General features: G+C 49.5%; 4 protein-coding genes across 4 annotated transcripts; all 4 read left to right on the forward strand.

Annotated features, from left to right (window-relative positions):
* The first annotated feature begins 104 nt into the window (after positions 1–104).
* On the forward strand, positions 105–1,230 carry EV420DRAFT_1604191 (uncharacterized protein). Its single transcript, XM_060475036.1, has 3 exons — positions 105–437; positions 474–595; positions 658–1,230. The coding sequence occupies exons 1-3, from the start codon at positions 218–220 to the stop codon at positions 1,129–1,131; spliced, it is 816 nt and encodes a 271-aa protein (XP_060321393.1). The 5' UTR covers positions 105–217; the 3' UTR covers positions 1,132–1,230.
* A 761-nt stretch (positions 1,231–1,991) lies between these two features.
* Positions 1,992–3,218, forward strand: EV420DRAFT_1284203 (uncharacterized protein; the record flags this gene model as incomplete). The annotated part of the gene is made up of 4 exons (XM_060468324.1): positions 1,992–2,283; positions 2,351–2,624; positions 2,674–2,777; positions 2,812–3,218. The coding sequence occupies 4 exons, from the start codon at positions 1,992–1,994 to the stop codon at positions 3,216–3,218; spliced, it is 1,077 nt and encodes a 358-aa protein (XP_060321394.1).
* Positions 3,219–4,127: 909 nt separating this feature from the next.
* Positions 4,128–5,275, forward strand: EV420DRAFT_1696386 (uncharacterized protein; the record flags this gene model as incomplete). The annotated part of the gene is made up of 2 exons (XM_060479424.1): positions 4,128–5,192; positions 5,243–5,275. The coding sequence occupies exons 1-2, from the start codon at positions 4,275–4,277 to the stop codon at positions 5,273–5,275; spliced, it is 951 nt and encodes a 316-aa protein (XP_060321395.1). The 5' UTR covers positions 4,128–4,274.
* Positions 5,276–5,459: 184 nt separating this feature from the next.
* On the forward strand, positions 5,460–9,217 carry EV420DRAFT_1696394 (uncharacterized protein; the record flags this gene model as incomplete). The annotated part of the gene is made up of 2 exons (XM_060479425.1): positions 5,460–5,521; positions 7,228–9,217. Coding segments are annotated over 2 exons (2,052 nt in total), but the record flags the coding sequence as incomplete, so codon positions are not given.
* Positions 9,218–15,782: the final 6,565 nt, after the last annotated feature.

Here is a 15,782-nt window from a genome sequence, read left to right on the forward strand (position 1 = left end):
CGCATATAGACAGGTTTTTCCTGAGCGCACGGGCCCACGCCATATGTTCTCATTGTGATGATGGTGATGGCGAGAAGCGAAGGACGTCAAGTTCGAGTTTGGTCATGTTTGAGTCGAGGCACCCCAAACTTTGCTCTATACCGCCATTATCCACGCTATTTCATCTGTACATACTGTTTTTTTTCTCGTTCTCTTCTCTGCCTCTCTATTCTGTCAAATGAAGGTCCATGCCTCTATCAAAGGTCTTCTCACATCCAAGAAGGGACGCAAGCTCAAGTCAAACATCGATGACACGCGCGAGAATTCGTGCTCTCCTGCAGTCTTGGTACTCCTTCGTCGACCGCTCCTAGGCTTTCTATCGACCGAACGTCTCCCCCGGATGAACTGCTCCTTCCACCACCGTCTGTTGAACTGTCTGACGTGGACTGGGAGCTTCGGTCGCGTAGTCTGGAAAGGGAAAATGAGAAGCTAAGGAAGGAAGCCCCTGGTTAGAGAAGAAGAGTACAAGCGGTTACAGAGGTTGTACTCCGCCCTTTTGAAGAAGTCCCAATCGATGAGTCTCAATGGGAAAACCGAGCGCAAAGACAAGAAACAGGCGAGTTTTTTTATCTGTCATTTTCTTGTACGTGTTTTCTGAAAAGAGGTCGGCATACATAGGCATATTCTGCCACGAAGTTTTCCGTCTTTGAGGACAGACCTCGGTCGCGGCCAAGGATCAGCCGTGACACGTTTGTTTCTCGTATTCCAGTTCGCATTCAAGCTACTCCTTCGGCTTCGAGCGGTATTCCCTCGTCAAGAATTTCTCCTTTGCGTCTAAACAAGACGCATACTCTGGAAACGCCGTCGCTACTTATGTCGCCTGCCGTCATCCTCTGTTCCGCACAGAAGCCTGAACTTAGTTCACCGACGCCTGCTCCTCGTCCAGCCATTCGAAAGAAGAAATCTGGAGCTTCCTTGAAATCTGCGCCTAACAAGAACCGAATTCGCTCCGCTCCGCTTGCTACCCGTCGTATCAATTCAAATACCGTTTCTTCCTCGTTTTCTACTCCAGTTTCGCAGACTAAATACGCCGGGGTGCATAAGAATACGTGTAGGAAAGGAAAGGAAAACGGTAGACCGGATTGGACTTAGGGAAGGCAGCTTGGTTTGGCGTGTGGCCATCTGTTGAACTTTTTGCTTTGGTGTCGAAATAAGATACGTTCAGTTGAATGCATACCTGTCCATCCGTCCTAATCTTGGATTTCGGCTCGTCAAAGTGCGGCGTTTCTTCGTTTTGAGCACGGGCTTTGTGCGTGAACTTTCCACGAGCCTGAGATAATCTGTCTCGTAGAGGACAGGTGCATAGCCGGCTGGGGACATGTTAGCCTCCGTATCAAGATCACGAAGATTATCAGAAGGTTTGCAACGTGTCACATCAACAACTACCCGGCAGGTCATGCCAAGACGGATCCTGCAGCACCTTTGCTTAGCCTATGCAGTGCTTGCTGACTCGCCGCTACGGGACAAGACTGAACGGAATGGGAATACCATCCGGTTGGATAGTCGCGACCTTTTTATGGGTATGATGTCTGAGCTGCCCGATCATCCAGACCAGTACGGCCCATCTGAATTTGAACCAGGAACAGAATCCGGGCTCGTGCGTCCTTATTCTCCGTGTCTGAGCCTGAGAACAGTACCAGGTCCTGGGCATGCATCTTCCCTACCAGGTTACAACCTTGGGTACGCCTCGTCAACATCATCTTACTTTTACGATAGTGACTTGCTGGTAATGAAGTCAGACGCCAGGACTGGTGCAAGCCACTGCTACACGTACCCCATCCCATCTTCGTTTCATCTTCCAACATAGATCACAACAAGATTGACGGAAGTGGGGGTAGCGATGCGATCCGACTCACCAATTATCGACATCAAAACGCAGTCCATGAAGCACACTATCTTTGGTTTTATAAAATGAATCGTACTTGGATGATCCAGAGCCAGCGGTCCCCGCAATGCACTCCTCTTCGATTTTAAGTTACCCCCCGCCTCCAGCTGGATTTAACTATCTCGCAGTCATTCGCCCGTCTCTTAAACTGATGCTTCTATGCTCAGCCTGGTCTTCAGCCTTGGTTCCGCTTCTCTTTGCCTTATTTCTGTTCTCCTCCAGGTCGCTGAGGAGAACGCCAATTTTCATGTTAAATGTTGTATCCATTATCATGGGGCTAGCCTTGGGTGTTCTGGCTTATTATAACGGGGTGAGTGTGATTGCCTTCCATATACTGCTAAGCGGCGTAACTTACGAATGTCATAGGTTACGGCAATCCTGTCTCCGGATATAATAATCCCAGGGCACCTGTCATCACACAAGCAGTTTTTATCAATGCTCTGCCCCTCTTCACGGAGTCGATCTTGGTACTCAGAGTGATGACTGTGTACCCCCTCAAATCAACACCTCGTTTGACTCTCGCGATCGTTTACATCCCATTGTGTTGCTTGAAAGTCGCTCGACTAGCCAACATTTTGGTTTTCTGGGGAATATGGTTTCCGGACATCCTAGCCGGGGGTAACCCTATTGTTGTTGCACAACAGTCGTGGGACTTCCCCTGTGACAAGATTGAATGGTCTCTGCAAATGTTCGACAACGCGTAGGTAGCTATATGATCTGTATTGGCAAGATTTGACATTGGGCGTCAGATATGCTTCGGCACTCTTTCTTTACTGCCTTAGAAGCAGTCGTCGTGTAAATGGTCGGATCGAATGCGCCAGAAGTAAACGTCCCACCAGTAAGTCGTGTAGAAGTGTGTTAAAAGTCGATTATTGAGAATTTTTAAGGGAAATACTCCGAACGCCTCAGTACCTTGTTCTGGATCTCCGTCTCTAACTTCGTCTTCCCGGTCATGCTTTCATTTGTCCAGTCCATTCTTGCTTTCGACGCTTATCTTTTTTTGGACGCCACATACATCATCATGTCCAACATATATTTCGAAATTATTGCTGTGTTGCTTGCCACTATATGGTCTGCAGGTAGCAGACGGTCGGAGGAGCAACAGGCAACCACGGAGATGAGTGTGTCGGGTGCAGAGTCTCTTCCCCGTTTTGCGACAGGTACTATATCCATGACCACAGCACCCCAAGTTCCTATTCAAGATCCCGATGATATCACAATAACTGTGGGGTCTCAATCTCTTATACATACTGAAAGTGCGAGTCTGGACAAAGATATAGAGTCGAGGAGATGAGCCAGGTGTTTGATGCAACTTGAATGAATGGAGTGTCTGTTTTTCGCTTTCCATGGTTACGTTAAACGTACTAATGATCCTACATGTTAGCGTATAGTGAAATTATCTACCATCTATGGTACCTTTTGTATTGTTCTTCCGTGCGATACAACAACTTATTGCTACTTTATAGCTTGATGTATAGTAGCGTACTGGTTACGAATCCTGATTTTTGACCTGGCGCCTTCAGACACTGGTTAGTACTTGTTATAAGTCGGATGAACAACTCTTGTGTGTCACGGAAGCTTTGAAAACGTACTAGAGAACAGGGGAGTCTTCAATTTTCAAATGTCGAGAGGATTCAAGGTCGGTGGTTCGCTATTTTCCGAGGTTGCACGTGGTGGAGCTACAAGTTCTTCCCTTCAAACTTCATGATCCTCATTGAAACATGCCGTATTCTGCATGGTAGGAATAATGTACGCGGAGTTGGCAAGGAGGACAAAACTCTATGCATTCGCTGGACCCGTGTAGGAGATTCGTGCCGGCACGTTGTGCCGGTACTCTCGTTCTCTTTATCCCTATCTTATCTTTACCATTACCTACTTACTATTCTACTCTTTTACTTTACTGCGGTGATCCCGCATCTCTATTACTTATCCCGCCTTTCCTTTTACTTTAGCCATGTTCTCTTTATAGATTAGACCCTATCCTACTCGTATATAAGACCTAAAATACTCCTACGTACTCCTTAGAACTACTCGAATAGAGGTCCTTTTCACCTGGTCTTTCCTCCGTTCGACTACTCTCTGCTTCGTCTAACTCTCGTGTGCCGTTACTGCCGACTTCCTGTCACAGTACCGTCACATATTTTTGACCTACAAGAACCTCGAATTCAACAAACCTCGACTTCGAAAAACAAAAAAAAAGCCTTACCGGCAAGGCCTCGTCGATTGGAACCCTCTGGCTTGATCACCCGGATCTCCGCACGACTTCGCCTCGCCACTCCAAAATTCCGAACCTCTTGCTTCTTCTACCTCTCTAAACTCGCTTCAATTTTTTCTTCTCGCTTGTGCATCTATGGCACCGTTTACCCGTTCGAAAGGGGTTGCTCCGTTTGCTCAGGGGCTCCCGCTTCAGGGCAATAAAAAGGCACCTGCCGTTTCCGCTGAGTTGCCGTCTATTCAATCTAAAAATAATGCTGACCTTTTGGGGGACATGGAAAGCCCCCTTACTAGCATTGCGAGCCTCGTGCCTGACACCAGCGCGAGAAGCTCGGGCCCTGTCTCCATAGACGAGAAGGGATTATCCTCTTGGCCTGTGAAGGAGGAGTCTGTCGCATCCGAGGACTTCAACCTTCCTAGCCAGTATGGCGGTCGTGTTACTGCGAATGAGCCGAATTCCACGGGTTTTCAAACCGCGTTGGACGTAGATCTTCTGGATCTCGATGACAATTCTGTCGTTCTCCACCCTAGCGAAGTTATGGGATGGGAGACTGTGGGGAAGAAGAAGGGTAGACGTACCCCTTCCCCGGACCCCGGTTCGAAAACCTCCGGGTTTACTGCTAGCACGAAAAATAGATATGAAATTTTATCTGATTCAGATGTTGATGAAAATAAGGTCACTATTGAGAATACCGTTAAATTTGTACATGACGTACGCCAGAAGCATTTTGAAAAGCAATTTCTCAATATTCCGAGTCAAGTCCGAAGGGAACAAGAGGCTGCGGCAGAGGCAGCTCAACTCGAACCTCAGGCTGGAGCTATGCAAGCTGAAAATGTGTCGAACTCAGAGTCAGATACCGAACATGAGGCAGGAAATGAAATACCTGCTGAAAAGCCTTTTATCAACAAAGGAAAGGTTCGTGATTTTCGCGACACTGGAATTCCAGGGATTGACAATGAGGAATTGGATCCTGAGAATCAGCGCCATGCTTGGGAGAACTTCGATTTCTTGAAGGACGAGGATCCCGAAGTGCAAAAGGCGATCTATGAAGATGTCATGAGATCGTGGAAGGCACGCAAGTGTTCTTCTGCCAAACCTGACAGCCAGATTGGTGGTTCTTCCAATGTGGAACCTGAAGTATTCCATACCTCCACCCCTGTAATGAAGGGTGAGGTTTCGGGCGATGGAGAGGCCGTGAACTTTACCCCACCGATTACCAGCACCCCGATCTCGAAGCCTGTAAAGAAGGTTAGGATCGTGGAGGATGTCAAGACCGAAGAGATGTTCGATGCAACTTTGGGCAACCAAAAAGTGCATTCCAAGTCATCGAGCCCTTCAATCCTGAAGGCTAGTAGTCTTGGTGGTTTGCGGGGATGGTCCCCATGTTGGAATGTCAAGTGTCGCGCATCATGGTGCAGTCGACGTCGGGATCTTCAGTAGGAAGCACCGTTCATCTGTTCTCCTCCTCGGCTTTCCTTATTACATCATATTGCTTCTATTAGTGTACACGGCATGTAGATAAATAGGTAGACGAACGACGATGACCCTCGCCTGTTTGCGAGGGTTCCCTGCTATATTCGGGTGAGCGGCTGGAGAATTACCGCTTATCTCAACACAAACAGGCAGCATAACCCACAGTCCTTGTCACTCTCGTTCTCTGTGCTGACTCTCGAGACTATCGCTACACCGCCACCCTGACACTGGTGTCGAGATCACCTTTGTCACTTGCTAGACCACGAGACGGTCTGGTCGTTCGCTTTGCTGGTCCACGAGACGGTCCGGCTGTTCGCTTTTCTGGTCCACGAGACGGTCCAGTTGTTCGTTTTTTGCTCTCCACATTCGTTGTTTGCCGCGTCGAGATCACCTATAGAGCAAAATGTTGGACGAGTTGTTTGGTGCGCGTTTTCCCAAGTTATCGGTCAGAAACTTTGCGGAATGGCGAGTGATGATGGAGGCCGAGCTCACGCGTCGGAAGCTCTGGACCGACATTGTCGAGATTGAGGTTGATGGAGATGGGAAGTCGGAGTCAGAGATCTTGGTGGAGATCACGACGAAGTTGAAGGCACGGGATAAGCAGAAGATGGCGGAGGCTAGGGCCGAGATGATTTTGAGGGTGGATGTCGGGCAGCTGGCGCACATGGACTCGAAGGACCCACGGGAGATTTGGGGGAACTTGCAGACTGTGCATCGTGCACAGGGCTTTGCAACGAGCTTGTCTTTGCGAAGGAAGTTCTTGACGGCGAAGATGCTTGAGGGCCAGGGCATGGAGGCTTGGGTTGGAAAGATCAGGCGAATGGTGAAGGCGATGGAACTAGCCGGTATCGACGTCAGCGACCAAGATCTAATCCTCGCACTCACCATGGGACTCCCCCCTTCCTACGAAAATGTCATTATCAACTTTGATGCGACCCCTCCTGACCAGCTCACACTCTCGAACGTGATTATTCGCTTGCTGAACAAAGAAACGTGCCAAGCGTCGCTTGCTCCTGAACGTTCGGAGAAGGATAAGGATGGGATAGGTGATGATGATGAAGTTGCGGCAGTCGCCTTTCGCGGTGGCAAGGCATCCAGGGGCCTGAAGGGAAACAGTCAAGTCGAGCTCACTTGCTTTTTCTGCGATAAGGCCGGGCATTTGAAGGCGGATTGTGAGGAGAGGGCGAAGTGGCGGAAGTCGAAGAAAGGGAAGACTGTGGCAGCGGACTTCGCCGGGTTGGCTTATGAGAGTGACTCCGATGTCACTTTCTAGGTTACTCTTTCCCACCACGGTGTTCACCTTCCAGGGGTGTACATTGTATGTTTTCTCCTCTCATTTTTCTCTTCTTTTCTTGGTATTGATGCACGAACTTGCGGGGGTGTGTTGGAATGTCAAGTGTCGCACATCATGGTGCAGTCGACGTCGGGATCTTCAGTAGGAAGCACCGTTCATCTGTTCTCCTCCTCGGCTTTCCTTATTACATCATATTGCTTCTATTAGTGTACACAGCATGTAGATAAATAGGTAGACGAACGACGATGACCCTCGCCTGTTTGCGAGGGTTCCCTGCTATATCCGGGTGAGCGGCTGGAGAATTACCGCTTATCTCAACACCCCACTATCAGGTTCTAACAATGTGATAGGTAACCCCCACATTGATATGCGGCATATGATTGGTGTTGCACAGAATGCCATGCGAGGCAGCAAGCATCAGGAAACACCCAACGTTCGGTGTGGACCAGCCTTCGCAGCAGATCAAGTTGCTCCGAATAGTTACCTGGGGAGAGCTTTGAAAAAGTCTGTTGGCAGTGCAGAACCGGTTAACACACCTGCCGATGAGCCTGATGATTCTTCTTCTTCTTCATCCTCTTCTTCGGATGATGAGTCTAGCTCTGGGAATGAGCGCCGTAAGAAGAAGCATCACAAGAAGAAGAAATCATCACGCCGTTCCCGTTCTCATTCTCGTGACCGATGGGAGAAGCCAATCCTGCCATGTACGTACAATGGTAGTGATGACCCGAAGTTAGTTGCATGTTTTATTCAGGAATGTGATCAGTATCTGAAGATGGGAAACGTTAAAGACGAGGACAAGGTTTTTCGGATTTCTCGTTACCTTGAGGGCAAGGCCCGTGATTTCTATGACCAAAGCGTTAGTATGAATTACAACGAATGGGATTTAACTACCTTCTTCTGGGAGATGTTTAATTACTGCTTCCCTCGGGATTTCCGGGCTAAGGTTCGTCGAAGAATCAGGCAGTGCTTCCAGGGTGATCGTGATGTACGTGCGTATGCTCATGAGCTGAAGGGACACTACCATATGCTCGGAGATGAGTCAGAACGTACTCAAGTGCTCCGCTTGTGGTATGGGTTACGGTGCGATCTCCGGGAGGAGCTGAGTCATTGTTTCTACGATGAGGAAATCAATACGTGGCACGAGATTGTTGATATGGCTGAAATCCTTGACATCACTCAGCGTAGAGATGAAGGGAAGTCTCGTGGGGACTATGAACATAACCGCCGTGCCAAGAACCGTCGCACCAATGAGACGACGGAGCGGAATAAATGGAACGACATACCTCGCTCGAAGCAGGATCATACTCCCAAACCTGCACGTCAAAGCTTCAATGACGAACTACGTGAATTGTCAGGCATTCCACGTAAAGGGCCTGTTCGTAATTGGGAAAAGCCTGTTGTGGATAAAAAGTCCCCCTGGCATGAGCACAAGTTGGATAAGAAGCAACGTGATGAATACCTGGCTGAAGGGAGGTGTTTCCGTTGTGGAAAGGTCGGACACACCTCACGACAGTGCCCTGAGGGTAATGCTGTAGCCTCTGGCTCGCGTTCTGGTCCTCCTGGTCGAAGGAAGCCTCCCATGATGTCCTCCTCGAATATCCAGTTCAAGTTGAAGGAAGCGGATCGCTTGTCTAAGGCCGCGGATAGATCCACTAGCTTCGAACTCAACAGTATTGGTTTGGAGCTTAATGACGACGGTGTGGACGACATATCTAGTCATTCGTGGACTCCTACGGATGCTGAGTTGTGGCTTGACCAGCCCATGGGCGACATGCTAGATGAGTGGTGGACTTGGCGTATGAATGCCGAGACCAACTGGCCAGATACACTTGCATTAGGTGGTCACGGAGGCATGGAGGGCGGGAATCCACGGTTCAGCATGTACCGTACAAAAGGTGTAAATTTTGTCTTGTTCGACTCCCTACGAGACGAGCAGGACGAAGTACTGGTACCTGGGAATGTGGTTCAGTACGGTGACATGGTTTCTTGGTACAGGTCATACCTCATTCAGACGTACTGTATCCCATCGGTTGAACTACCTCCTCCCTTGGGGAAGGATCTAATGGCCATGTTCATTGAGGAATACCTGGACAATGGGTTTAACGATGAGTTCGATGGTCTAGCAAAAAGATTTACAGTTTCGTACAAATCCCCGAACGTTTTCCACGTAAAGGATCGTGTTCTTGGGCACGAGTTTCGTCTGCCTCGTGTGATGGCCTTACACCCGAAGTTCCGGCTGTACAACTGGTGGTTGGCACGAGTTCAACGCTGGGAGAAGACACAACTACGTACCTGCTGTTGGTCTGGTTGAAAAGTTGGTCTCGCTGGCCTGGAGGGCGAGAACGTAGGAGATTCCGTAACATGTAAAACCCGCAGGAGACTAGCCGGCTTATACCTTGGACATGTAGGCTATAAGTGAGATAAGCTTACCGCTATCCAACGTAATGCAGGCGTCCCTCGCGACTTTACTCGACTAGTCCCAAAGCCAATGATAGTAGACGTTTTTATTGAAGGTCATAAAGCTCGAGCATTGCTTGACTCAGGATCGTTGTCTGATTTCATGTCGACGACGTTGGCAGACCAATTAAACTTGAAGAAAATTGAACTTGAGAAGCCCATCTCACTGCACCTTGCAGTGCAAGGTTCACGTTCGAAGATTAATTATGGTACAAAGCCTAGATTTCAATATCAAGGTATTGATGAACAAAGATATTTCGATATTGTGAATCTTGGAAGTTACGATGTAATACTTGGGGCGCCGTTCCTATTTCAGCATAAGGTAACTATGGGGATGAATGAGAACATAATCCATATCGGAAGTGAGGGGAGCCTACCTATCGAAGGCTCCAATGTTAGTGAGCTAGCATCTCGTTCAATCGAACTGGCAGAAGAGGCTATCTCTGACGTCCGGAACATTATCCGGGAATCTGCTCGGGCCCGAGGATTGTTTGACGACGCAGCAAAAGCTCCGTTACCCCCATTCAGACCTATTAATCATGAAATCCCTCTGATTGATGAAAATAAAACCTACCACTGGCGGCCATCCAAATGCCCTGAACCCTTGCTCGGACAATGGATTGAGAAGAAGAGAGATTATCTGGCTACAGGTCATTGGAAGGTGACCACAGCTCGTAATACGGTCCCTATGTTATGTATCTTTAAGCCCAATAAGCCCAAGAATATGCCGGAATTACGCACTGTTTTTGATTTGCGTGAGCGAAATGCTAACACGCGTAAAATGGTAGCGCCGCTAGCCTCTATTGATGGGATCCTCCGACGAGTGGCAGGCAGGCGTTATCGGTCCTTGTTTGATTTACAAGCAGCGTATGAACAGATTCGCATAATCACGGAGCACCTTGACCGTACAGCCGTGACTACACCTGATGGAAATATGATAAGTCTTGTAATGCAGCAAGGCGATTGCAATGCACCAGCCACCTGTCAAGCCTTGATGAATCACCTATTTTCACCGTATATCGGTGTCTTCATGGACGTTTACTTGGATGATATTATTGTATATTCAGATACTATTGAAGAGCACGCAAGACACTGTGAGCTTATATTCGACATCCTCAAAGAGCAACGACTTTACCTTAGTGAGAAGAAGTGCCAAATCCTGGCACGAGAATTGCATATCTTGGGGCATATCGTAAACGACAAAGGAATCAAGATGGATCCTTCGAAAGTCGACACTGTACTAAATTGGAAGGTGCCGACGAACCGCGAGCTGCTGAGTGGATTTCTTGGGTCAGTAGGATATCTCGCTGACAACGTAGACCGTGTCCGGGTACCCATGGGAGTACTGCACACCTTGACTGGAGCCATGGTACCTTGGAATTGGACTGAGACACATCAGCGAGCCTTCGAACAAGTAAAGGATTATGTACATCGATGGCGAGAGAACCACCGGGTTCCCCTCAATTACTCCAAGGATGCACCGACGATAAACGTCGTAACTGATGCTAGTAGTACCGGGATTGCTGGCGTAGTTAGCCAGGGCAATGACTGGAAGAATGCGAAGGTAGCAGCATTTTTCTCTGCAAAGCTGAACTCCGTGCAACAAAACTACCCCATACATGAACAAGAGATGTTCGCGGGGGTAGAGACAATGCGCCGACACCGTGATATACTGCTAGGGTGTCACTTCAGGTGGTACACTGATCACAAAGGACTAATTCACCTGTTAAACCAGCGAAACCTGTCAGGACGGCAGGCTCGTTGGATGGAACTACTGTCTGATTTCAGTTTTGAGGTGATATACGTTCCTGGAACTGAGAACGTACTCACAGATGCCCTGTCTCATTTGTACTCAAACGAATCTCTTGGTACCGTACGTGCACCCTCCGAGTTCCCCCAACACGATGAGGACCATCCTCCCTCGGATCCCACTCATCTTGAAGTAACCACACCCGTGTTGACTGGTCTTGAAGCAAACGCAATCATGTTGACACGTATGGGCTCTGGTGCTAAGCCTAAGTGGAATTTGAAACCCAAAATTCACGTGAACGAGTCGTCCTCAGCGTTCACAAAACGGATGGTGGATAAGAGATTTGTATTACATGGCCCCAGGCCGTCTGAGGATCCTGAGAGCTCGGATACCACGCTCGGTAGTAGCAGTGATGAGGTGGAATCGTCAATGCACAACGAAGTTGGCGTTGTAACGGAGGGCGCGCCTGCCATGGGACCATCGACGTCAGACAATGACGAGGTGGTCGCACAGCCACACGTGCAACGTGGCCCGATTGGAGACCCGGCTATACCGGATTCAGAGTTACCGGCGGCTGGGGCTGTGCCGGGCCCTGACACGACCTTAGCGAGTTCCTCGCTGTCGTCCCTCACTGGCCTTGTTTCCTCACGATTACTAGGAATCGACTTGCTCCCCGTTATACATGCCAACGCCCGTAGTGATACTACCCTATCCAAAATATTGGCCTCTCCATCCCACTTCAAGAACTTTTCAGTGGAGAATGGACTAGTTTACCTATGCGAGGGAGGTCGCAAGCTCCTCTGCATCCCAGAGAGCGTTCGCGTACATGAACGTGATTTACGAGAGATCGTGATCAGTGAGGCTCACTCTCTGGTGGCCCACCTCGGATCTTCAAAGACGTTGGCCTACCTCAGAGACCATGTCTGGTGGAAGAGTATCGCGAGGGATACTCAGGCCTATTGTGAGTCCTGTTCAATGTGTAAACGGAGTAAACCTACTAATCAGAAGCCGTATGGCTTGCTGAACCCACTGAAGGTGCCGACCTTCCCTTGGGAGTCAATGGGTTTCGACTTTGTAGGTTGTTACGATTATTCTTTTCTTTTTCTTTTTCTTTTCTTTTCTTTTCTTTTCTTCAGTCAGCCAGATTACGCAACACGCGATCATCACGGACTGACTGCGCAGTAGTATTTTTAGAATACTCACGTGTATTTAAGTAGAGCCTCAGCTGGTCTGAACCCCAGCTTCGGCTAAGGTTAATTCTACCTAACATCGAACTCCGTCCTTCGTGACTATCTGTCCCATCGACTTACGTTGCCTTTGACTTGCTAAAGTATCTCCTACCGAAGTGCGAGTAGGGATCCTAGCACGATCTAAGTCGATTTGAGTTAGTGGCTAACATTTAGCCGAAGCTCGTCTTCAGTTGCCCAACGACGCACCGTTGCCCAACATTTTATATCTCATTGTTATCTTTATCCTCGAGAATTGGATATTCCAATTTCTCCTCGACGACCCTCTTGAATTGGTTATAGCAACCATCCTTCGAACCATCCTTATCTGCGTATACATCCCATTCCCGATATTCGCAGGACTACTCCTGCTCATCTGGACTGGATTCCTACGCCTCTTTTAAAAACACGCAACCCTTTGTCCTCGCCCTCCAGCTCGCTTCAATACTAACAATCCTATTGTTGGTATTGACGAGTACCTCCGAACCTGAAACGTGCGACATCTTGTTAATGAACGGCTCCAACTACGAGACCGACCTTAGCTTGATCATCGCTCTTCTTGTCGTCCTTACCATCCTCGCGGTCTACCAGCTTGCATGGTCAATCGTCGACCTACGCAGAGGATAGATTCACTTACGGATGCCCTGGTCCGACGCCATTCCCGCAATCTTCGTAACTTTTATCGCCTTTTTCTTGTCCATTTCTTTATACTACACACTCCGCTGTTGTCGACAACAGAGAAGGGTTCGACCACAACTCCCCTTCCATTACGTCCCCAGCGTGCCCGCATACCCTCCACAGGTGATCGACATCCCCGCGGCCTCTCAACAGACCCTGCCCCCTCAGCCAGAACTACCCTCTCTATATGGAGAGTCCCTCTACGGATCGTCGCGACCCAGCTCGCGATCCTCAGAGTCGAGCACCGACTCCTACAGAAGCGCTACCGACGAGTCAACCGACTCCGTCGACATCACTGACACCCGGGGCGTACTCCTCGACAGAGGAGACTCGCCCCTACCAGGCCTCTTCGACCAGTCTCCAGTCGAGGGCGAGCCAAGCCCCGACAGAAGCCGAGGACAAGGCACCAGGCATCTGGTCGCGGGCGAAGAAAGCCCTGACACCGAGTTCGAAGGGGACGAGCTCTCCGAGTGGGAGAGAACCCGCCTCGACGACCTCCTCGGCGACCTCTACCCGAACGAGGAGGAAGATGAAACCTATACCGGAGACAATTGGAGTGGAAGATCCTCCCACAAGTGGAAGGACGCCAACTGGGGAGACCCAGACCTCGGAGCAGAGCAAAGAAGGTTTATACAGAGGCAAGAGGATGACTACGACAGCGATTCCGGAGAGCTTGGCCTCGGAGCCTCCGCGGCTACCACCCATTCAAATGAGCCACACCTTGTTTCAGGGTCCTGGCCAACCGATCAAGGGGAGCCAGTCAGCTGGCATCCAAGGACAGGCTGGGCCTACGCCGACAGGAGGGAAGAAACTCCTGTGGCCTGAATCCTGACCAGAAGAGAGTCCGACTCGATCACTCCGGGGCCCGAGACCCCCACGATCGTCCCCGCCGACACCTCGCACGAGCCGATGAGTGGGGAGCTTTGGAGCGAGTTCCCAGATCTTGACGCCGAGGAACTTGGAGACGTTACTGTTTCCGAGCGACTCGCCGGAGTCTCCGACTGGGAACCGTCCGTTGCGAGAAGAGCGTTCGCCGATCCTGTCCCCGAAACCCAGCGTCCTTGGACGCTCCTCTATCACACGCTCGTCGAGCAGCTCCAGCTCCCTCGAGATGCCCGGGAGTCCCCAGAAGCTGAGGCCAGAGTGGAGCGAGCAAGAGCGGCGGAGCGTCGCACCAAGCGAGCTGAAATGGCAGCCCTCGTCGGACCCGACGGGTGGTACGACCTCCCCCTCGAGCCCAACGCCACTCGCGCAGAGGTCGAGAACAGGCAGCGAGCAGCTGCCCTCCGATATTCGGCTCTCGCCGAGCAAGCCGGGATGAATCTTGAGTCCCGTCACAGGGCCTGGCAGGCCTACGAGTCTGAAATCGGAGACCCCGATTCCGATATCGCGCGATGGAGAAGAAACCGGTGATGAGCCTAAACTTCCGTGGCAACGGCAAAAACCAAAACTCTAGAGGAGTTCACGGCAAATGGCGCGTAGCGGCAATAAAGGCTTTGTTGTTGTGCGAGTGTTTCGGTGCACCTCCGTGCGATGAATTCCTCAAGAACGCAAGTATACACTGCGACTTTTCAGTCAGCGAAGTAGTACCCTTAACGATCGAGTACTAGAAAACGTTGGCTGTAAGCCGGAAGGGGTCTCGATAGACGAGAAGGAACGGAATCCGGTATAACTGGGAATACCGGCAAACCGTGAACGAAGTGACGGCAATTTAACTAGTAAAAGCCGTGGGCGATGTTGACAGAATTAGAGAAAATGCCGTCAAAGAGAAATACCGTTGGCAAGATAACAAATACCGTGACGGCAAGAGACGAAGACTGTAGTCGAGAAACGAGAAACTGGCAGTAAAACGAAGATAAGACTGGCTGGCGATGATATGAGGGGGAACTAGTGACGGCAAAACGATGGCTGGGACTGGGCTGGACTGAAACTGAAACTATACTGAGGTTAACGACGGCAAAACGAAACTGATACTAATCCTGAGTCTACACAGAGACTATCCTATACTGAAACTGACGGCAAGATACCAAATACCATGACTGATGATCCTATACTGAAGCTGTCGACCGAAATTCCGTGACAGATGCTGCTGGCGGCAATAACGATCCTAATCTGAGTCCACACGGGGACGTAACGATCCTGAACTGAACTGGGTAAAACGATGGCGACGTAGAAGGTGAAAACTGATGAAAACGATCCTGGCTGGTGAAAGTGAAGCGATGCTGGCGGATTTAAAAGATAAAAGCAAGTTGTGGACACCAAATTCCGTGTATTGGCGCAATATGAGCGTACACCAATACCGTTAGAAGAAAAGCCGTGACAGAGAGTATAACTTGGAGTGACTATGTTGTTATTGTCTATCTCCTAGCGAGTACAAGCGATAACGGTGGTCGATAACATGGATGATGGCTAGTGTCCAGTAACTTTCGTCTAGCAACTACTACTACACTAGCTTTTATACTACAAGTCCGGAATAAAATTAGAATACTTGAAACGAGTCCTTAGTAAGTCCTTAGTACATCGATTGGTAAGAAATGATACAAAACGTGTGCTCCCAGAGTTCTAAAGTAACAGCACCCACATGGTTTTACCGCGTATAGACTTAGTGATCAGAAAGAATTCCCCCGACATACGGACTCTTGGGCTGCTGTGTTGCTGCGGCAAAGTACACTGAAGGTAGTACACTGAAGTAGATGCGTGCGGCATTATCTTGGCGTTGTAACAGCCTTAGTAAAGCTGGTGGAAAGGTCACGGTATCAAGTCTT

Source organism: Desarmillaria tabescens (assembly GCF_030435595.1).
Source record: "Desarmillaria tabescens strain CCBAS 213 chromosome Unknown EV420scaffold_279, whole genome shotgun sequence".
NCBI lineage: Eukaryota > Fungi > Basidiomycota > Agaricomycetes > Agaricales > Physalacriaceae > Desarmillaria > Desarmillaria tabescens.